The sequence below is a fragment of the Salmo trutta genome, chromosome 4, assembly GCF_901001165.1.
Source record: "Salmo trutta chromosome 4, fSalTru1.1, whole genome shotgun sequence".
NCBI lineage: Eukaryota > Metazoa > Chordata > Actinopteri > Salmoniformes > Salmonidae > Salmo > Salmo trutta.
The window spans coordinates 56,038,279-56,061,231 of NC_042960.1; the positions used below are offsets into that span (position 1 = coordinate 56,038,279).

Genomic DNA, 22,953 nt, shown 5'->3' on the forward strand with positions numbered 1-22,953 from the left:
TCAAGATTCTCTGGTCTGATGAAACCAAGCTTGAACTTTGGCCTGAATGCCAAGCGTCACATCTGGAGGAAACCTGGCACCATCCCTACTGTGAAGCATGGTGGTGGCGCATCATGCTATGGGGAAGTTTTTCAGCGTCAGGGACTGGGAGACTGGTCAGGATCAAGGGAAAGATGAACAGAGCAAAGTACCGAGAGATCTTTGATGAAAACCTGCTCCAGAGCACTCAGGACCTCAGACTGGGGCTAAGGTTCACCTTCCAACAGGACAACGGCCCTAAGCACACAGCCAAGACAATGCACAAGAAGCTCCGGGACAAGTCTCTGAATGTCCTTGGGTGTCCAAGCCAGAGCCCGGACTTAAACCCGATCAATCATCTTTGGAGAGACCTGAAAATAGCTGTGCAGCGACGCTCCCCATCCAACCTGACAGAGCTTGAGAGGATCTGCAGAGAATAATGGGAGAAAATCCCCAAATACAGGTGTGCCAAGCTTGTAGTGTCATACCCAAGAAGACTCAAGACTTTAATCACTGCCAGCCAGAGGTACTTCAACAAAGTACTGAGTAAAGGGTCTGAATACTTGTGTGAATTTGATATTTCAGTTTTGTATTTTTAAAACATTTGCAAAAATGTCTAAAAACCTGTTTTTGCTTTGTCATTATGGGGTATTGTGTGTAGATTGATGAGGAGAAAAAAAAACTATTTCATCAATTTTAAAATAAGGCTGTAACGTAACAAAATGTGGAAAAAGTCAAGGGGTCCGAATACTTTCCCAATGCAATGTAAACACATGAACACCAGCCTCTTAACAACTCGTTAATGACTAGGTTTAATGGTAACAAATACAGGATGCTAATTTTGAATGGGCTGAGTGGACTGGGAGGATGTCATGTGTGTAGACTGTGTGACAGTATGTGAACATAATGCCGAATCTTGTCTCAAATTATTTTCTAAGCACAATGCCAAAAATCTGGATTCCACTCTAGTCATCTCAAAGACCTCCCCAAGTCTTCACAGTGACCTCCCCAAGTCTTCACAGTGACCTCACAAAAAGTATTTGCCTGCTTTCAGTCAGCAACTGCAAAGTGCACAAGAAATGTGGAACACTTTTTTTTTCATCCAAAGGGATTAAAGAAATATGCTTTGAGGTGCTCAAACAATTGGCGAGCGAGTGCACCTTCTGATAAACACTGAACGCTTGAGCAGTTTCAGCCCGGAAATGAAAATAAGATTCAGAGTGAATGAGTGCCGTGACTGGGCTGTGTGGAGACATAAGGAGACTGAGAGAAAGGTTTAAGTCCATAAAAGCATGACACAAAGGGTGCCCTACAGCTGTGTGTGTGTGTGTTTGTGTGTTTGTGTGCATAAAGAGGTTACAATCACCCTCCTTAATTTAAACTCTTTTGTGAACATGTCGCCACTTCACAGAAAACCATCACTGCCAAATTCACTGCAACGCCCTCTAATGCTTACAGCTGCCACTTTCATAAGTCGTAAATTTGCCTGCAGTGGACTAGTCCCCTATTAAACTTTAACACTGTTAGAGATTGATTAGTGGAAAGTTACTGTATGTCGGAACAAACACCGTCTGCTAGAACCTTATCCCCAGCAGCGAGGCTCAGAAGAGAGCTGGAGAAACTATGTTTTGCATTCCATTCGGAGGTTGCGTCACAAATGGCACTCTATTCTCTATATAGTGCATTACTTTTCACCAGGGCTCTGGTAATAGGGTGCCCTTTGGAGTGCAAGCTGAATCTGATCACTTGTATTGCCTGCCAGTGTTTCTGGGCTCCTTCCTCAACTTAACCGGGCATTCTGATTGGTCAGACGGGGTAGGGTCGGGTTTTCTGACCCAAGCATCACTATGTGAGGAAAATATTATGCTGGTTGTTCCACGTTGCGTTGCGTGACTGATCTCTGTGTTAATTCACATGGAGATGTGGTGTGACAGGGACAAATTACAGTGTTTAAGAGGTGGTGCAAACTCGACTCTTCTACAGCTGGGAGGCACGCTGAGTGTGTGTGTTTGTGTGTTCATATAGTACCAGTCAAAAGTTTGTACACCTACTCATTCAAGGGTTTTTCTTTATTTGTACTATTTTCTACATTGTACAATAATGGTGAAGACATCAAAACTATAAAATAACATGGAATAATGTAGTAACCAAAAAAGTGTTAAACAAAATCTATTTTAGATTCTTCAAAGTAAACACACTTTGCTTTGATGACAGCTTTGCACACTCTTGGCTTTCTCTCAACCAGCTTCACCTGGAATGCTTTTCCAACAGTCTTGATGGAGATCCCACATATGCTGAGCACTTGTTTACTGCTTTTCCTTCACTTTGCGGTCCAACTCATCCCGAACTATCTCAAGCTGGTTGAGAGAATGCCAAGAGTGTGCAAAGCTGTCATCAAGGCAAAGGGTGGCTACTTTGAAGAATCTAAAATCTAAAATATATTTTGATTTGTTTAACACTTTTTTGGTTACTACATGATTCCATATGTGTTATTTCATAGTTTCGATGTCTTCAGTACTTTTCTACAATGTAGAAAATAATAAAAATAAAAACCCTTGAATGAGAAGGTGTGTCCAAACTTTTGACTGGTACTGTACATGTGTGTGCGCATTTGTGTACAGGGCCAGGGAAAGAGGTGAGAGGCCACATGACCATTGAACCAAGTCCTTTGCCCTGTAACCAAAGCCTTTATGGAGGAACAAGCCTAAGATTTACTGCAGGCGTATTCTATAAACATTGACACACACAGACCAGCTGCCGAGCGGCCTCTCCAGGCCAGGCCTCCTTCGTCACTCTCTGTGACTGTGGTGTCTCCTCTGAGCCCGGCCTGGGATCGCATGGCTGCTATACCCCTTCACCTGCTCAGCCAATGTGACCTGTCTTTTAGCAGCACCAGCCCCACAGGGTACACAGACCAGGGCAAGCACACACACACACACACACACACACACGTACTTGCACATACACACCCACACACTTGCGTTTACACAAATACACTTTTACTGATAACACATCTACACACACACTTACACAAATACAAACACATACAGGACACATTAGCACAGACTCAGACACCCCTCCCACCTCTGCAGCTGATTTTCCTAGCCAACCACATCCAGCATGCTGATGATAAGTTAGCAGTACCTCATCATCCCCTAGCTGACCTATCCTCCTACTGACACCATGCAAAGCCTGTTGCATTTACATACATTCAACAACGATTTGCACTGTTGGTCATATCACTATGAACTAATTAACTAAATCAAACTTTGCATGTAAACAAATCCACAAATATCTCATTATATATTGAATAACTTTACATTTTCTTAATGCAAATAATTTTTTTCATGTCAAAACTAAAATGTCAATGTGCTGGCTCTTTCAGGACGAAACGAGCTGATAGCACGGTACATCAAGCTACGCACAGGGAAGACGCGGACAAGAAAGCAGGTGGGTTTCGTAACATCACTCCACTTTTCCCCTATATGTTTCCTGCCCTTTCTCCCAAACCATGTGCACCCCTTAAACAACCCACTCACTCCGTGTCTGTCCAAGCTGTCTCCAATCAGGAGCTGGAAAAAACCCCAGAGAGGGCTAGGGGAAAGCCATGACAGCAGGAAATGATGTTGCTGTCACTCCTACACATTCCCGAGTCCCAACCCCATTCTCATGCTGGAATGGGCCTCTCTTGGGGGATTTAGAGGGCCGGGGCCCAATGCACAGATGCTATAGGATCAGACGACAGTGTGTTTCTTCACCACTTCACCTAGCATGTAGCCCAGCCTCATTAGGAGAGCAAGAAGCAGAGGAATACAGGATCCTTACGGCAGAGAGGACACTGTAGAGGGCTGGATGGGGCAGAGATTTGGACCCTATCTGGGACATGGGATTTCGAGAGCTTGGGACTAGAAGGTTCTATCTGCAAAAAGATGATTCTGTGATAATTGGCTTTACAGATCCAAACCCTCATTGGTTTGAATGGTGTCAGCTAGTTTTATCTGATATTCTTTTGAACCTAACTTGAATTGGGGGTAGTTAGAGTACTATATAGGCAAAGAACATTGAACTGAAGAAGGCTATGTCAATAACATTTTGACAAAAATGCAGAGAACCTTGTTGTCCCAAGCTCTCGATTTGATATGGAGTGACTGACTGACATATTGGCACTGACTGATGTTGCATTACATAGATGGAGAGGGGGTCCATCTGTGTCCCATTATGTGAAGATGTGATGGGGGGGAAAGACGGAGAGGGGTTGGAGTTGACAATGAGTTGAGGAAGGGTAGAGTGAGAGGGGAAGGGGGACACCTGCTGGTCTGGCAGTGGCTAGGGCCATGAACAATTCAGTTTGGCATTCTTAATAAGTGCCATATTGGTACCAAAAGTCTCAAGACAATGACATCATAGAATGAGAAAAGGAATATTATTGTTTGTTGTACATTTGGCACCAACATAGAGGATTGTTGGCTGAACCCTGTACAGCACATCTGCCATAGACCTGATCAGACCTAATCTCTCTCTCTATCCCTCGCTCTCTCTCTCTCTCTCTCTCTCTCTCTCTCTCTCTCCTCCAGGTGTCCAGTCACATCCAGGTGCTAGCGCGACGGAAGGCCCGGGAGATCCAGGTGAAGCTGAAGGTACGCTACGTGAGTCTCCCCCCTTTTTGAATCTTGAACCTGTGCACTGCATTGTGGGTTGGCTCGAAGGGCTAGTACCATAGCAATGGAATGGGTAGAAAAACGAATCAAACAGGTTCTAAATTCCGGAAGATTTACATGGATCCACCGATATAACGGAGCAATTCGACCTTTTAGATCACAAGTCATCCACATTCTAAACCACCTCTCCAATGTCTGCCATGCCACATACCATAGTGTTACAGTAGGGACCTTGCTTTCAATGGGAATGTCAATGTCTACCATTCTACCCATTCCAATTGTATGACTGCTACAGCACTAGCTATGCAGATCATTTGGAGTAGCGTGCTGGTGGCTGATGTTTTAAAGGTAGGGGTATTCAACCTGGGGTCTGCCTCCCCCCTAAGAGTCCACTGAGGTACTGCAGGGGGTCCGCAAAAATATTTGTATAAAAATATATCACTAGCAACAACAGAATATTGCTAGCAACAAGAGAATAAAGGAATTTTGGATGACATATCTACAGTAGAAAAGAGGAGAATATCTTCTAATGATGTCAACTTTATTTCTCAATCCAAATATTGAGCAAATTACACTCATTGGCGCCAAGTCTAGGTCCAGAAGGCTTCTTAACAGCTTCTACCCCCAAGCCATTAGACTCCTGAACATCTAATCAATTGGCTACCCAGACTATTTGCATTGTCCCCACCCCACACCCATTTTTACGCTGCTGCTACTCTGTTTATCATCTGTGCATAGTCACTTTACCTCTACCTACATGTACATATTACCTCAATTAATCGGTTCCCCTGCACATTGACTCTGTACCGGTACCCCCTGTGTATAGCCTCGCTACTGTTCTTTTATTGTTGCTCCTTAATTGTTATTTTTAAATGTCTTTTTTTTCTCTTTTTCTGTTATTTATTTATTTTTTACTTCAGTTTATTTTAGTAAATACTTTAACTTTTTTTCTGAACTGCATTGTTGGTTAAGGGCTTGTAAGTAAGCATTTCACTGTAAGGTCTACACTTCTTGTATTCGGCGCATGTAACAAATAAAATTTGACTTGATTCAATCACACTCACTGGAGTATCTGACATGGGCTTTGAAAAAGCACCCGCTACCAGTACGGCAAGTGCCGCTGGCTGCTACTCAGCTTTCTTGACTTGATTAATGTTTTGCCAACACACGGCTAACCTTCATTTAACCAGCTAAACAGCTGTTCTTAGTGAAAATGTGTTTGGAGTTACCTTTCTAGCTACTAGGCTATATGTTACACTTTACACTTCCTCTTCCAATTATATGGATGTGGGAGGTCAAAATAATAATACAAAATGATCAAATCCATTCATTTTAAGATGTTGATTACCTCTCCTTGCCATTCACCTGATGATAAGACATGTTTTATTTGCTAACATATGATGGGGGTCCCTGGGTCACCGGTTTTCCTGGGCAAGAAAAGGTTGAAAAAGCCTGTTTTAAAGTGTGAAGTTGTGTTGTTGGGGAGGCTGTGGTGCTGCTTGGCTGTAGCCATGGTGTTGTTCTAAAGCCACAGAGCTCAGATCATCAGGAAGGCTTCCTATGGTCTTCATGTCATTTTATTCTCTTCTCATTTTTAGGTTTGATTCCATGAAAAAAAGTACTCAATATACCATGGCCTTGATATCCATGAATTCGATATGGAATTACTAATGGTTCCCATTCCTAAATCTCAGTACAAACAATATGGAGAGACAAAACAATGACAAACAGAGAATGGGTTGTATTTAATAGCACCCCCTTAATTCATGTGGGTGTTATATGGAATGCTTAGTCCTATGATGCATGTCTACAAATGACCACAGTAAATGTGGATACGCTCCAGCATCCCTGGCCTGAGGCTTGCTGTGCACGATATGAACAAATGCATTTGTCAGGAGAGAAATTAATTTTTGTATTGTTCCTTCCAGGCATTTCATTTGGTAAGTATCTCAATAAAAGTGTTCCTGTTTGGTGGGTGAAAGCTTTCCTAACACCTCCCGTCCCCAGCACTTTCTTAGTTTACATTTCTTACTGCAGACATGCACGCAAACACACACACAAGACAACACAGCTCTCCGTCACCTTGGATGGTGGCCACTGGGCCACAGCTGGCAGGGCCCAGCATTGGTCACAAGGCATCCTCTGACAGGCCTTTTTAAATACATCTTTCTTGTAACTGAGAACACTACCAAATGTACTCCACATATTTCAGCTATGCCCTTGTGTCAGCTGGTTCTGGGAACAAGATTGTGCCGTGTGGCCTAGCATTAAGTGACTGAGAGTGTTGGTAGTCCTCGATGAGTTGGAAACTGCTCAAGTCGGCATGAAGGAGACACGCACAACAGAACAATAACGCTATACCATAGACAGGAATGACTGCTGTTTCTGGTAGCCACCATGTCACCTGTTTATTGTTAGCATTTAGCCACAAACTAGCTTGATCATTATTATTAGCATAGAGCTAGCCCTCCAACATGCTCGACCCAGCTCCCACTGTGACCTCTAGCAGAGACATAGGCCACTTGTCAACACCCCCCGGCCTCTGCCAAGGCAATGAACCTTACTCTCAACCCACAGGGATCTTGACTCCAATATCACCCATCCTCCCAGCCCAGCCTCTATGATCAACCTGGCTTTCCCCCCTCATTTCCCACCCAACAAACAACATAACGAGGATAGTATTCCCACAGGGTGCTGACTATAATGGAGAGCGTGTCTGACCCCTGGGCTTTGCTGTGTGTGTCTGCAGGACCAGGCTGCCAAAGACAAGGCCCTCCAGAGTATGGCCACCATCTCCGCCACCGCCTTCCAGAACAAGATGGCTCTGCAGGGGCTGTCCAGGCCGCCGTACCCCACTGCTGGTGGCGTGAGTAGTGTGCGCAGACAGACAGACACACCCTGTCCTTGAGCAACACTGGGGGATACATATACAGTAGAAGGAGAGGTGGTGTCATGTAGTGTATGTAATAAAATATGTTTCCATGTTTTCTTTTTTCCAGTTTTGGCATGGCGGTCCTGAAGAGTAAGTTATAACCCTGTGTGTGTGTGTGTGTGTGTGTGTGTGTGTGTGTGTGTGTGTGTGTGTAGGGCTGTTGCGGCGACCATATTTCTGCAATACCGGCAGTCATGAGTCATGACCGGTAAACCACGGTAATCTCCTCTTATGCACTCTGGACATGCGTTGGTACTATCCATCTTATGCACTCTGGACATGCGTTGGTACTATCCATCTTATGCACTCTGGACATGCATTGGTACTATCCATCTTATGCACTCTGGACATGCGTTGGTACTATCCATCTTATGCATTCTGGACATGCGTTGGTACTATCCATCTTATGCACTCTGGACATGCGTTGGTACTATCCATCTTATGCACTCTGGACATGCGTTGGTACTATCCATCTTATGCACTCTGGACATGCGTTGGTACTATCCAACTCGCTAACGACCATCAGGTCACTAATGGCCTGGTACCCAGCGCTCTATTGTCCCTCTAACCACGACATCAATGCAAAATCACATCAAAACAGTATGTGCTTTTAAAACTCACCTTACTGTGATTGATCAATTTGAAGAAAGAAGTTCAACAACAGTTTGAAACAGTGGAAAACATGGTTGTTGTGGATGTTGTTTCAAAGCCAAACCCAACGAAATGGACAGCTTATTACAGCTTATGCATAGGCCAAAATATGTAAAAAAATAAATAAAAATAAAAAACATAATTACTGCATATTACCCACGGCAGGAAAATATTTTTAAAAAAAGATTTAAGATGTATTTGGTACATAATTGGTCTAGCCTATACTTCAAAATGTAAACAATTCTAGTAATGGCCTTTGAGTGTGAACTGTATTATTGTGCATACTGGATGTACTGGTTACCTTATGCTATACTCCAAACGTTCTGTATAGTCTGGGAGAGAACGTATAGGCCTAGGCGATGCTGTTGGTTAATGGATTGTGCAGTGCGACTTACAGAGTTAGCCTAAAATTAGAGTGAGTTTTTATTTGATTTTGAATATCCTAATTATTTTTATTTTCAAAATGAATAGGCTGACACATTACCTTCAGGTACAGAAAGTCTCACCACTATGCGTTTCCATCTTCTTCATTCCTTTCTCAAGCGCGCAGAGAGAGGGTGTCAACTGTTTCATTAAATATGTTTTGTTGTGAAAACGTGGTTACTAATGTTTCCAAACAGATTTCACTTTGTTCCCCAAACTAAGTACTAGGTAACTACAGGAACAGGGTTGGAGAACCCATGGCATACTGAGTTTGGCCAAATTGGGCAGATTATTAGCTGTCATGCAGCAAGTGGTTGCAAGCCCTCAAAAAGTGTTTGATGCGTGGAGTGAAATAGGCATTCTTATAAACTGTAACGAAGACGCAGTGAATCAGGAAGCCGGTGAGTTTTATGTGAACGCACATAGAGTGCCACAACAAACAACCGTAGCATCTTGACATGAAACAATACTGCCTGATGGGTGACAACAACGGAGTGCTAGATAAAGGAGGAGTGATCAGGGAAGTGATGAAGTCCAGGTGCGACTAATGATGAGGCGCAGGTGTGCGTAATGATGGGTTGCCAGGACCGGAGGTTAGTAGACCGGCGACGTCGAGCGCCGAGGGGAGGAGCAGGAGTAGATGTGACATAAGCCCAGGAATTTCTATATGCAATCCCTTGTGAAAGAAGAGTTTTGATGGTTGCCACTAAAAAGAGAAGGATCCCAACTGCTACTTTTTCCAGTCATCAATATCCTAGAGCCGCATCATGCAGCACATAAATATTTTGACTTCTAAGACATTCTAAGGTTTGTATCATTTCACTAAAGTTGCCAAATAACTCTAAATCTAGCGTACAGGACCATTCAAATGGTCGCTTTTCCGCTCAACATAACCACTTCATATGCGCTCTGGAATGGGAAAAATATTATTTATATTTTATTCAGCATTGGAAAAATATTTTACTTTTCAGGTAAGTTCAAATATATACTTCTTACTATAACATGTAAAGTAATGGCAAGGGACTTAACCATATCTTGTCAGCTAAATTAACTAGCCTATATCATGGAGAATAGCCAGATTACATACAGTAGGCCAACTGTTCTTCTGAAATACATTTCCTTCATATCATAATGTTTCTTTTAACCTGCCTAAAATAAATAATGGATTTGTTGTGGTGTATATTATTAAACTGTAGATGTTCCAAAGGCCCATCAGAGGCTTGTATGTGTGGAGGCCTGGAGATGCTAAACATGTTTATATTAATTAACGGTCAATTACCGTGAGACCTGCAGTCATTTTCATGACCATAACCAGCTGACAAAATGTCATGATCCCCTATGCGTGCGTGCGAGCCTGTCTGACTCAGTAAAAAGGCATAGGCCTACTACCACTGAATAAATAGAAATCACAATCTGTCAAAACTGAATGTGACAGAGTGACATCTTAACAAGTTTATTTAAACGGCACTTTCGTTAATGAACCCGAGCCCCCAGTGTGTTTAAGGGTGTGTGTGTGCTCGAGGGGTCAGGAGGGTCAGAGTGTAATGTGTCTACTGCCTGTCTTGTCTCTCCAGCATTAAGCCCTTTCCCCAGCAGAGTTACGTCATGCAGACGTCCGGCCCACCCCCCATAACAGGTGGGTTCTCAGCTTCCCTTCATGTCCCCATGTGTCGACAGACGTTGTCATGGTCTGCAAGTGACGAAGAGCTCCAAAAAAGCTCAGACAAACTGACTGTATGCAACAGCATTTTTCAAACCTATGGTATGTTCTGTTACTCTGCACCCTCCTCTTCTTCAGGCTATGAGAGCATGGCAGGCCTGTCCATGTCACCGGGCGCCCCCCCGTGGCAGGGGCGGAGTATCGCCAGCTCCAAGCTCCGCATGCTGGAGTTCTCCGCCTTCCTGGAGCAGCCTCAGGACCCAGAGACTGTGAGTAGTAATTTAGTAGCCACTCGCCCTGCCTAATAAGCCTCAACATTCATATTCATGTCACTTACTTGATAGGGACACTTTCAGTGCTCATCAATGTAAAAGTTTGAGACAAAGAAAAACAATATCTCTTCCTTTTCATCCAACCCTTTCCTTAAAGCTGTAATGTGAACTTCCTCACACCATGACGGCATCTTGACTCTGAGAGTAATAAACATCTCTCTCTCTCTGTGTTTTCCAGTTTAACAAGCACCTGTTTGTGCACATCGGTCAGTCCAACCCCACCTTCAGTGACCCTTACCTGGAGGCAGTGGACATCCGGCAGATATATGATAAGTTTCCTGAGAAGAAGGGAGGGCTGAAGGAGCTGTTTGAGAAGGGGCAGCCAGACACTTTCTTTCTCGTCAAGTTCTGGGTGAGTCCAAGCAGAATCAAATCAGAGGTGTGTGTTAGTGAGCACATTGTAGTGTGTGTGGGTGAGTCTCTGCTTTCTGAATAGAATCATGGAAAGGGACTTGAAACAAAGAATCAGTCGCAGCACAAAAGGGGAACTGAGAGAGTATTTTTGTAAGGTAAAGGTTTTTGTAGCACTCAGTTGTTAATGACCTAAACGTGTTAGGTGTTGGGATAACTTTAGCACTGGAGCTAAAGGAATTTAGTAACGAGTTCTGTTTGAAGCAAATGAAGTCATTGATTAAGACCTGGCTGTTTTCTGCCCATGGGTACAGTGGGTAGAGGGCACATTGTAGCGTGTGTGACCGCAGCCTTTGGTGCGAGAGTGGCAGGGCTTCTCTTTCACTGGGGAAATCTGATCCTGGGCACCTGTCCCCTCGCTATTAGGCTGAACCCACCCCACACAGATCCACTTATTTATAGGTCCCTCTGAGAGGGAGAGAGAGAGAGTGTAAGGGAGAAAAGTGTGTGTAGTATTACGAGGAGCTGGGATGCAGGGGTAGTTAGAAAAGGACATGAGAGAGAACAGAGTCCACTGTGTCCATCTCCTCTGACCACTTCTTTGCCATGTAGATAACTTACTTCAGAAACAACTTATACAGGCTCTATTCTACAGAATGGAGATTTTCAGAGCTTGATTATCATGTTTCCAGTCACACCTTTACATCCCAACTCTATATTCCACTATGATCTCTCCCCTAGTTGGCTTGTACATGATGTGTTAGTCACCCTCACATGCTCTTTTGTGCAGTTATTTATTGTAGAGAGATAAAAGACATTAGTGAGTGACAGAAACCCATTGTGTCCAACAAGCCATTCATCAATAGGACACCCGCTTACTTCATGTCAGAGCTCTGATAGACTCCAGCACCCATGACATACAGTACCTTCAGAAAGTATTCACACCCGCTTACTTCATGTCAGAGCTCTGATAGACTCCAGCACCCATGACATACAGTACACCCATGACATACAGTACCTTCAGAAAGTATTCACCCATGACATACAGTACCTTCAGAAAGTATTCACCCATGACATACAGTACCTTCAGAAAGTATTCACCCATGACATACAGTACCTTCAGAAAGTATTCACCCATGACATACAGTACCTTCAGAAAGTATTCACCCATGACATACAGTACCTTCAGAAAGTATTCACCCATGACATACAGCACCTTCAGAAAGTATTCACCCATGACATACAGTACCTTCAGAAAGTATTCACCCATGACATACAGTACCTTCAGAAAGTATTCACCCATGACATACAGCACCTTCAGAAAGTATTCACCCATGACATACAGCACCTTCAGAAAGTATTCACCCATGACATACAGTACCTTCAGAAAGTATTCACCCATGACATACAGTACCTTCAGAAAGTATTCACCCATGACATACAGCACCTTCAGAAAGTATTCACCCATGACATACAGCACCTTCAGAAAGTATTCACCCATGACATACAGTACCTTCAGAAAGTATTCACCCATGACATACAGCACCTTCAGAAAGTATTCACCCATGACATACAGTACCTTCAGAAAGTATTCACCCATGACATACAGTACCTTCAGAAAGTATTCACCCATGACATACAGTACCTTCAGAAAGTATTCACCCATGACATACAGTACCTTCAGAAAGTATTCACCCATGACATACAGTACCTTCAGAAAGTATTCACCCATGACATACAGTACCTTCAGAAAGTATTCACCCATGACATACAGTACCTTCAGAAAGTATTCACCCATGACATACAGTACCTTCAGAAAGTATTCACCCATGACATACAGTACCTTCAGAAAGTATTCACCCATGACATACAGTACCTTCAGAAAGTATTCACCCATGACATACAGTACCTTCAGAAAGTATTCACCCATGACATACAGTACCTTCAGAAAGTATTCACCCATGACATACAGTACCTTCAGAAAGTATTCACCCATGACATACAGTACCTTCAGAAAGTATTCACCCATGACATACAGTACCTTCAGAAAGTATTCACCCATGACATACAGTACCTTCAGAAAGTATTCACCCATGACATACAGTACCTTCAGAAAGTATTCACCCATGACATACAGTACCTTCAGAAAGTATTCACCCATGACATACAGTACCTTCAGAAAGTATTCACCCATGACATACAGTACCTTCAGAAAGTATTCACCCATGACATACAGCACCTTCAGAAAGTATTCACCCATGACATACAGCACCTTCAGAAAGTATTCACCCATGACATACAGCACCTTCAGAAAGTATTCACCCATGACATACAGTACCTTCAGAAAGTATTCACCCATGACATACAGTACCTTCAGAAAGTATTCACCCATGACATACAGTACCTTCAGAAAGTATTCACCCATGACATACAGTACCTTCAGAAAGTATTCACCCATGACATACAGTACCTTCAGAAAGTATTCACCCATGACATACAGTACCTTCAGAAAGTATTCACCCATGACATACAGTACCTTCAGAAAGTATTCACCCATGACATACAGTACCTTCAGAAAGTATTCACCCATGACATACAGTACCTTCAGAAAGTATTCACCCATGACATACAGTACCTTCAGAAAGTATTCACACCCCTTTACTTCATTTTTCCCCTAATTTTGTTGTGTTACAGCCTGAATTTAAAATGGATTAAATTTAGATTTTGTGTCACTGGCCTACACACAATACCTCATGTCAAAGTCTTGTAAAATAATTACAAATGAAAAGCTGAGATGACTAGAGTCAATAAGTATTCTGCACCCCACACATACAATTATCAGAAATGTTCCTCAGTCGAGCAGTGAATTTCAAACACAGATTCAACCACAAAGACCAACAAGGTTTTCCAATGCCTCACAAAGAAGGGCACCTATTGGTAGATGGGTAAAAATAAAAAAAGCAGACATTGAATATCCATTTGTGCATGGTGAAGTTATTAGTTACACTTTGGATGGTGTATCAATACACCCAGTCACTACAAAGATACAGGCATCCTTCCTAACTCAGTGTATCAATACACCCAGTCACTAGAAAGATACAGGCATCCTTAACTCGGTTGCCAGAGAGGAAGGAAAAACACTCTGGGATTTCACCATGAGGCCAATGGCGACTTTAAAACAGTTTAATGACTTTGATAGGAGAAAACTGAGGATGGATCAACATTGTAGTTACTGGAGAATACTAACCTAATTGACAGAGCGAAAGGAAGGAATCATGTACAGAATAAAAATATTCCAAAACATGCATCCTGTTTTCAATAAGGCGCTAAAGTAATACTGCAAAAAATGTGGCAAAGAAATTAACTTTTTGTCCTGAATACAAAGTGTTGTGTTTGGGGAAAATACTACATAACACATCACTGAGTACCACTCTTCACATTTTCAAGCATGGTGGTGACTGCATTATGTTATGGGTATGCTTGTCATCGGCAAGGACTAGGGAGTTCTTTTTAGGATAAAAAGAAACGGAATAGCGCTAAGCACAGGCAAAATCCTTGTTCTGTCTGCTTTCCAACAGACAAATTCACCTTTCTGCAGGACAATAACCTAAAAGACAAGGCCACAAATACACTGGAGTTGCTTACCAAGACAACATTGAATGTTCCTGAGTGACCTAGTTACAGTTTTGCCTTAAATTGGCATGGAAATCAATGGCAAGACTTGAAAATGTCTGTCTAGCAATGATCAATAACCAACTTGACAGAGCTTGACTAATTCTTTACCCAGAAAGACTCACAGCTGTAATCGCTGCCAAAGGTGATTCTAACATGTATTGACTCAGGGGTGTGAATACTTATGTAAATGAGAGCTTTCTGTATTTCATGTTCAATACATTTGCAGAAATTTCTAAAAACATGTTTTTACTTTGTCGTTATGGGGTATTGTGTGTGTAGGTGGGTGACAGAGAAATCTATTTCATCCAGTTTAAATTCAGGCTGTAGCAGAAAAATGTGGCAAGTCAAGGGTTATGAATACTTTCTGAAGGCACTGTATGCAGCGATCCCAGACTGACTGGAGAAACAAGCCCATATGACTGCTGCTAGTGCCAGATGCATCACTTCAAAATATCTTATTATAGTGGGTCTGATTGTCCTGAGGGGGCTCTCCAACCTTCATGACAAAACACACACAGACAAACAACCAACCAACATTGAGTGCAAAAAAGAAATAAAAATACAGCAACCTTATCTGAGGTGACTTATACCTCGTTTCCTTCTTCCTCCTTCATAAAGTGAGAAAGAAAACCCAGTTCCATCGAGGCGGCCAGCCAGCCACCCGGGCATGACTTGGGGGCGTCCTGAGGCTCTGGCTAGTTGTCATGGCGACGGTGACAGGCTGCTGGCCCGTCTCCAAAGCTATGGCATTCTAGATTGAATTTCCAGCTCCCCGGCCGGCCCTGCCTTCTCCCCACAGCGCCCGTGGCCCTGTCCTAACGGATTGTCTCGCGCCTTTGAAGTGCCCGGAGAATCCGATTTGAGCTGGCCCTTGTAAATTGTTACACAGGAGCCTGGCCTGGCTGATCTAATCAGCCAATTGAGGGCTGTTGATTATAATTGGATGAATTCCCTCGCAGGCCGTTAGGGAAGTGGGGAGCGCAGGTTCGGGGAGGGTCACTGAGTCCCGGGGATGAAGACAAATGAGAGAATCACAGGAGCGAGGGATGAAGACGAGGAGCGGGGCGATGAAGAGAGGCTGAGCGCTGTATTAATGGCCCATTAGGAGACAAGGGCCTGAGAGGGGAAAAGGTAAAGCCCTCTGTCTGTACTCCTACCATGACAGAGATGACGCCTCGTCTCGATGTAAAATATTATATAGGATCAGATTACCCTCACCCCCATCATTCCCTTAACCATTAGGAGACAGACATGAGGTTGGATGCACCTGACGAAGAGAGAGTCCCGTCTGGCACTAACGCCACAGCTAGACACAGCATCTTGGGAATGCAGAGGCTGGCTTGGCAGCCTAAATTAAGTCAACACAGGCCAGGCCATTAGATGCTGCTTGGCTTTGCAGAGCGTTAGCCGCAGGCTTTGTTGAGCCGTCACACATTTTGGGTAACACGTTTTCAGAAAGCCAACAGACACACACACACGTTTCCCTGTTCCTTGAAACAAATTCTATTAAATTAGAAGAACCGGACATTACTGAAAGAGAGCTTGATGTATAACAACTGAAGTAGATTTCTGTTGAGGTTTTTGATTGAACTGTCCAGAACTAAAAATGTCTCTTAGACTGGCAGGTTGCAGGTTGTTCGAACAATGCCTTATCCTCTTGCTAAGACTGACAGGTTGTGTGTGTGGCCTGTGTGGACCTCTTATCTTTCCTGTACTATCCTATCTGTTCAATAAAAGATAGAGGGGGGGAGGTTGTTGTTGATTGTGCGGTTCCTCTCTCTCTCGTGCAGGCTGATCTGTTGTTGTTGATTGTGCGGTTCCTCCCTCTCTCGTGCAGGCTGATCTGTTGTTGTTGACTGTGCGGTTCCTCTCTCTCTCTCGTGCAGGCTGATCTGTTGTTGATTGTGCGGTTCCTCTCTCTCTCGTGCAGGCTGATCTGTTGTTGTTGACTGTGCGGTTCCTCTCTCTCTCGTGCAGGCTGATCTGTTGTTGTTGACTGTGCGGTTCCTCTCTCTCTCGTGCAGGCTGATCTGTTGTTGTTGACTGTGCGGTTCCTCTCTCTCATGCAGGCTGATCTGTTGTTGTTGACTGTGCGGTTCCTCTCTCTCTCGTGCAGGCTGATCTGTTGTTGTTGACTGTGCGGTTCCTCTCTCTCTCGTGCAGGCTGATCTGTTGTTGTTGACTCTGCGGTTCCTCTCTCTCTCGTGCAGGCTGATCTGTTGTTGTTGACTGTGCGGTTCCTCTCTCTCTCGTGCAGGCTGATCTGTTGTTGACTGTGCGGTTCCTCTCTCTCTCGTGCAGGCTGATCTGTTGTTGTTGACTGTGCGGTTCCTCTCTCTCTCGTGCAGGCTGATCTGTTGTTGTTGACTGTGCGGTTCCTCTCTCTCTCTTGTGCAGGCTGATCTGTTGTTGTTGACTGTGCGGTTCCTCTCTCTCTCTTGTGCAGGCTGATCTGTTGTTGTTGACTGTGCGGTTCCTCTCTCTTGTGCAGGCTGATCTGTTGTTGTTGACTGTGCGGTTCCTCTCTCTGTGCAGGCTGATCTGAGTGCCAACCTGCAGGAAGACAGAGGTTTCTTCTACGGCGTGTCCAGTCAGTACGAGAGCTCGGAGAACATGATCATCACCTCCTCCACCAAGGTCTGCTCCTTTGGAAAGCAGGTGGTGGAGAAAGTAGAGGTGAGAGAGACACCAGAAGGATTATTCAGTAGAGACTAAAAAGTACTTAGAAATACATACCATAGATGTAGGTACAGTAGATACATTAACAGAAATGGATATGGATTATGTAGAGCTTTGAGTCCAGGATTGGCATAAAAAAAATAGATGTTTTAGACCTGTTATCGCTCCACACTTCGCTGACTCTTGACTGCTGATAGAACACAGGTTCTAGTATGCTGGTAGACTTATTTAACCAGGTAAGTATTTGACCTGGTACTAAAATATAAGGGGATATGAATCATTGACAGTTGAACTGATAGGCGGGGTCAACATTTGAGGTCAATGACTGTGATTATTATCCCTCTCCCTCTGAGAATGAATAATAACCTAACCAGTGGATTCAACTCACTATTCACTGCTCTGTGGTCTAGAACAGACCATCACAAGACAACACTTACACTCCTCACCCTGACTCGCTGTGTGTCCCCCAAATGGCACCCTATTCCCTATTTAGTGCACTACTTTTGACCAGAGGCCTATAGGCCCTGGTAAAAAGTAGTGCACACTTAGTAATTGGATGCCATTTGGGACAGAACACTATTGCTCTGTGTTGCCTGTCCACCACAGCATCACTGTTATCCCTACAGAGATGTGTTGTACAACACTCAAACACATATTCACACGGATATTGAGGGGAAGCCAGGCCAGCCATCTACTATAATGTAATGACATTCAACAGTGATTATGGTAGCTATTATCTATAGGCTATATTTAAGCAATAAGGTATCTCGGGTGTTTGTGGTATATGGCCAATATACCACGGCTAAGGGTTCTTAAGCACGACGCAACACAGAGTGCCTGGATACAGCCCTTAGCTGTGGTGTATTGGCCATATACCACAAACACCCGAGGTGCCTTATTGCTATTATAAACTGGTTACCAACGTCATTAGAGCATTAAAAATAAATGTTTTGTCATACCCGTGGTATATGGCCTGATATACCACGGCTGTCAGCCAATCAGCATTCTGGGCTCGAACCACCCAGTTTATAATTTGTGTTATCAGGTACATATGACATACCTTTAATTTCATCAATGAAGACTAATGTATTTTCAATGTGATCTCTAGGACCATGTCCTGGTATATTGAACATACAGTATATCATATTGGATACGTGTGTGTGTGTGTGTCCCCAGACGGAGTATGCGCGGTTTGAGAATGGGCGGTATGTGTTCAGGATCCACCGGTCCCCATTGTGTGAATACATGATCAACTTCATACACAAGCTCAAACACCTGCCAGAGAAGTACATGATGAACAGTGTACTGGAGAACTTCACCATCCTACAGGTAAAGGAGCACACACACAATTACCATCTATCATTTCAAATATTGTAGCAGACAACTGTTCACTTGTCAACCACCTGCTTGAAGAGCTTTCAATACAGAAGCAGAAGAGGTTGAGAGCAAGGAATGGGAAACGGGAGCAAGGAGAGTACCACCATAGAAATAATGTGGTCATCGATATAAGGGTTCAAAGTCACTGTCCATTCCATTGGCAACTGCAGTCCAGACACTGAGCATATTGAACCCACACAGCAGACCACATCGCAACATGTTATTAGGTTCTCAGAGGGCTGATTTAGCGCATATTAAACATGAGCTGCACACACACACGTATCAATGCTATGGATTATGCAACAAGTGCTTCTTTCAGGGATAGGACAATGATATGGTGAAAGTATTGTTCTCAAAAGGAGCTCATGCATTTTGACAGTTTGCTTTTGTGTAATTGCTTGTACCACTCTGTCAGTGAGAGATGAGACAGACCTGTATGCAAAATAATGAAAACTAATTTGTATTGCTTAAAAATGTATATTTTTGAGAAATGTGTGTAGTAGTATTATAGCTAGTGGCGTAAAAGGACTGTGCATGTGGGTCTCTCTGCAGGTTGTGATCAACAGGGACACACTGGAGACCCTGCTGTGTATAGCCTATGTCTTTGAGGTGTCTACTAGTGAACATGGAGCCCAGCACCATATTTACCGGCTGGTCAAAGACTGAGACAGCCCTGTGGACAGAACCACTATAGGCCAACAACACCCAAACCATGGACAATCTCCTCTGTAAGCTGCAAGCACCATACAATTGTCTGTCAAGACCCAAAGAAGCACTGGGCGGGTTGCTTGCTCACTGAAACTACTGTGGAAGAGTTGGCTTGGGAGCTGGAGTGAACTATACCACTGTGTTATGTGAAAGAGAGGAGCAGAGGGTGGGAACCTTCATTGTGGTTTATCTGTATGTACAAGAGGAGCCAAATGTCAAGACGATGCATGAGAAATTGTTGTTTTTCATCTCATATTACTAGTGCTTGTTTGTTTTTGATTTAGTTTCATTTTACACAGCTGCATGAGTGGGATTTGTTTTTTGTCCATGGGCTCCACCTAGTGACTTCTAATGTATATTACACACAGGGCAAGAGGACGAAAGGAGAACTGGAAAGCAAGACTGCACATTTATTAGCATTGTTTTGGTGCTAATGTTTGTATTATTTGAGTAAAAATATGTACAGTACCACAGCCATCTCCCCTGAAAAATAATCTCTATTGAAGAAAATAAGAGTGAAGATTATGATTTAAATAAATATTGTATCCACCTGGTTTGATGATCAAATGAAATGTTTTGGACTATTGTTGAATGAAATTGAGCACAACTCGCATAGAGTAGATGACTCTGCTTGAACCTGAATCTGGTTTGAATCTGCTATCTGTAATTGAAGATGACTAGCTACAGTATGAAGAAACTGTTGTAATCTATTTTTGGCACTAAACTGAAGTTTAAGATGGAAATACCCTTCACATATCATACTTAACAGATCATGTTGCTTGATTTTTGTTCTTAATGTGATCTATTGAGACTATATGAAAATGCCATACTACAATTGTTATACCTGTAATAAAACGATACAAATGAATTCTCAGGTAAGTTTCAAACATAACGATATAAAATACATCCATGTTGTTGGGGCTCCTGAGTGGCGCAGCGGTCTAAGGCACTGCATCAGTGCAGAGTGACGATACAGCAAAAATGTGTTTTCTGCTACTTTCGCGGTTATTTGACCATATTAGCTCAGATGCCGTGTTCGAGACCATCAAAACCGTAATGTATCATCGGTCAATTGTGACTGACTGATCTACAAATGATGAGTAGTTATTTATGGTGCAAGGTTATTTGTAGATCAGTCAGCAATGTCGAACAAGCCCATTGTGATCGACGCTAGAGCGATACCAGAAACAGAAGATGAAGTGAGACACCTCAGGTCGTCACTAGTTACCACAGTCACAAAGTCAGAAGGCCCGCCTAATCAGTTGAGGGAGTGTGATGACACAAATAAATGTGCAAAAGGAGCACTTAACATGAAATCCGTCAAAACACGACATGGTATCAAGGACAAGATTAAACGAGTTACGATTCCCCACATGGCAGGTTCTTGTCATTGTTGGTAGCTATCTGGCCATCCAGAATCACAACACACTGGTCTTCTGCCCCATTGAAGCGTGCATATTGTTTTTGTGAAGTTGTCAGTTTACCCATCTAAACAGTGCCTTCAGAAAGTATTCATACCCCATTACTTATTCCACATGTTACAGCTTGTATTCCAAATGGATTAAATCGTTTTATTCTCTCACCCATCTACACACAATACCACATAATGAAAAGTGAAAGCTTGTTTTCAGAAATGTTTGCAAATTTAATACAAATGTAATAGAGAAATATCTCATTTACATAACTATTCACACCCCTGAGTCAAAACTTTCTAGAAGCACCTTTGGCAGCGATTAAAGCTGTGTCTTTCTGGGTAAGTCTCTAGGAGCTGTGCACACCTGGATTGTGCAACGTTTGCCCATTATTCTTCAAGCTGTCAAATTGATTGTTGGTCATTGCTAGACAACTATTTTAAAGTCTTGCAATAGATTTTTTGTATCTCACCCACTAAGAAACATCTTCTTGGTAAGCAACTGCAGTGTATACTTGGTTGATTTGTTGTTGATCCATCCTCAGTTGTCTTCTATCACAGCCATTAAAGTGTGGAAGGTCACCATTGGCCTCATTGTAGTATATCCTGAGCTGTTTCCTTTCTCTCTGGGCAACAGTTAGGAAGGAAGCCTGTGTCTTTGTAGTGGCTGGTTGTATTGATGTGGTTGTATCGAAAGTGTAATGAATAACTTCACTATGCTCAAAGAGATATTCCAATGTCTGCTTTTTTATTTATTTTTTACCCATCTACCAATAGCTGCCCTTTGCAAGACAATGGAATGTGTTTTAAATTCATTGCTCGACTGAGGGACCTTACAGATAATTGTATGTGTGGGGTACAGAGATGAGGTAGTCATTCAAAAAAATCATGTTAAACTCTATTATTACACACAGAGTGAGTCTGTGCAACTTATTATGTGACTTGTTTAGCAAATGTTTACTCCTGAACTTATTTAGGCTGACCATAACAAAGGGGTTGAACACTTATTGACTCTAGACATTTCAACTTTAAATGAATTTGTAAAACATTTATAAAACATAATTCCACTTTGACATTATGGGGTACTATGTGTAGGCCAGTGACCAAACATCTAAATGTAATAAATGTTTAATTCAGGCTGTAACACAACAACATGTGTAAAAAGTAAAGGGGTGTGAATTCTTTCTGAAGGCACTATATCTCTCGAGTTCGTTTGAGGACCAAGTAACTAAATACATTTGGGAACAAGAATTGGCAACGTCACTAAAGTTCCTAACATTGAAAAAGGACAAAAGTTTGGCGCAAAAGGATGAGTGGTCTTTACTTTTCGAGATAACTAATAGCTAACTTTAGCTACTCTCATCTAAAATGAGCTAGCTAAGGGATTCCATTCCAAGCACAGAGTTATTCTATTTGATAGAGCAAAGTTGTTTGTTTCCCTACAACCCTTTCATTCTAATAGTAATATGTCACACTCTTGATCTACAACAGATGCATAACCTTAGACAGGAAAAAAAAACTCAGTTGGGTGAGTAAAAGTTTTCAATTCAATGGTGTTCCCAAGTTGTGGGCACAAAGATGAATGAATGCCACCATTGGAAAGACAAACAAAAGCCAAAGAGAAATATGCTGCTGGAATGAACTAGAAGGCAGTATGTTCAAAGACAGATCATTTCAGTTCATTAATGTTGAAGTACTAACTAACAATGGAATGTTTCTTAATGAAGTTGAAGAAGATGGGACTTGAAATGGGTGCACTTATTTCAAGAGTATGTAGGCTAAGTGGGATTAGGGTGGTGTTTCCCACTTACACTGTAAAGAGCTTTGCGTTTCTAGAACAGTGGCATGTAAGTCCAATCAAAAGTTATTACATGTTTTGCTGTACAAAGACAGAAACTGGTAAAAAAAAAGACCAAAAAGGTGGACTTCAAGGCTATAATAAACACTGCCCACGTTATCTGTGTTCCTGGTTTTAAGGTAAAGTATATCAACCTACTGTTGGTCAAAGTCTAAGGCTGCGTTTACTCAGGCAGCCCAATTCCAATTAAAACGTTTTCTCATCTCAATATGTTAAATAA

The 22,953-nt window shown here is 42.7% G+C and overlaps 1 protein-coding gene across 1 annotated transcript in view; it reads left to right on the plus strand.

Annotated features, from left to right (window-relative positions):
• LOC115193053 (transcriptional enhancer factor TEF-3) overlaps positions 1 to 20,332 on the plus strand; it is a 38,998-nt gene extending 18,666 nt beyond the window's left edge. Inside the window, exons 2-12 of the mRNA XM_029752037.1 lie at positions 3,404 to 3,468; positions 4,593 to 4,664; positions 6,605 to 6,616; positions 7,426 to 7,542; positions 7,676 to 7,698; positions 10,257 to 10,318; positions 10,481 to 10,611; positions 10,853 to 11,026; positions 17,236 to 17,376; positions 18,556 to 18,708; positions 19,309 to 20,332. Of these exons, the coding sequence (XP_029607897.1) occupies positions 3,404 to 3,468; positions 4,593 to 4,664; positions 6,605 to 6,616; positions 7,426 to 7,542; positions 7,676 to 7,698; positions 10,257 to 10,318; positions 10,481 to 10,611; positions 10,853 to 11,026; positions 17,236 to 17,376; positions 18,556 to 18,708; positions 19,309 to 19,422 (1,064 nt within the window). The 3' untranslated portion in view covers positions 19,423 to 20,332. The remainder of the gene's footprint in view (positions 1 to 3,403; positions 3,469 to 4,592; positions 4,665 to 6,604; positions 6,617 to 7,425; positions 7,543 to 7,675; positions 7,699 to 10,256; positions 10,319 to 10,480; positions 10,612 to 10,852; positions 11,027 to 17,235; positions 17,377 to 18,555; positions 18,709 to 19,308) is intronic.
• Positions 20,333 to 22,953: the final 2,621 nt, after the last annotated feature.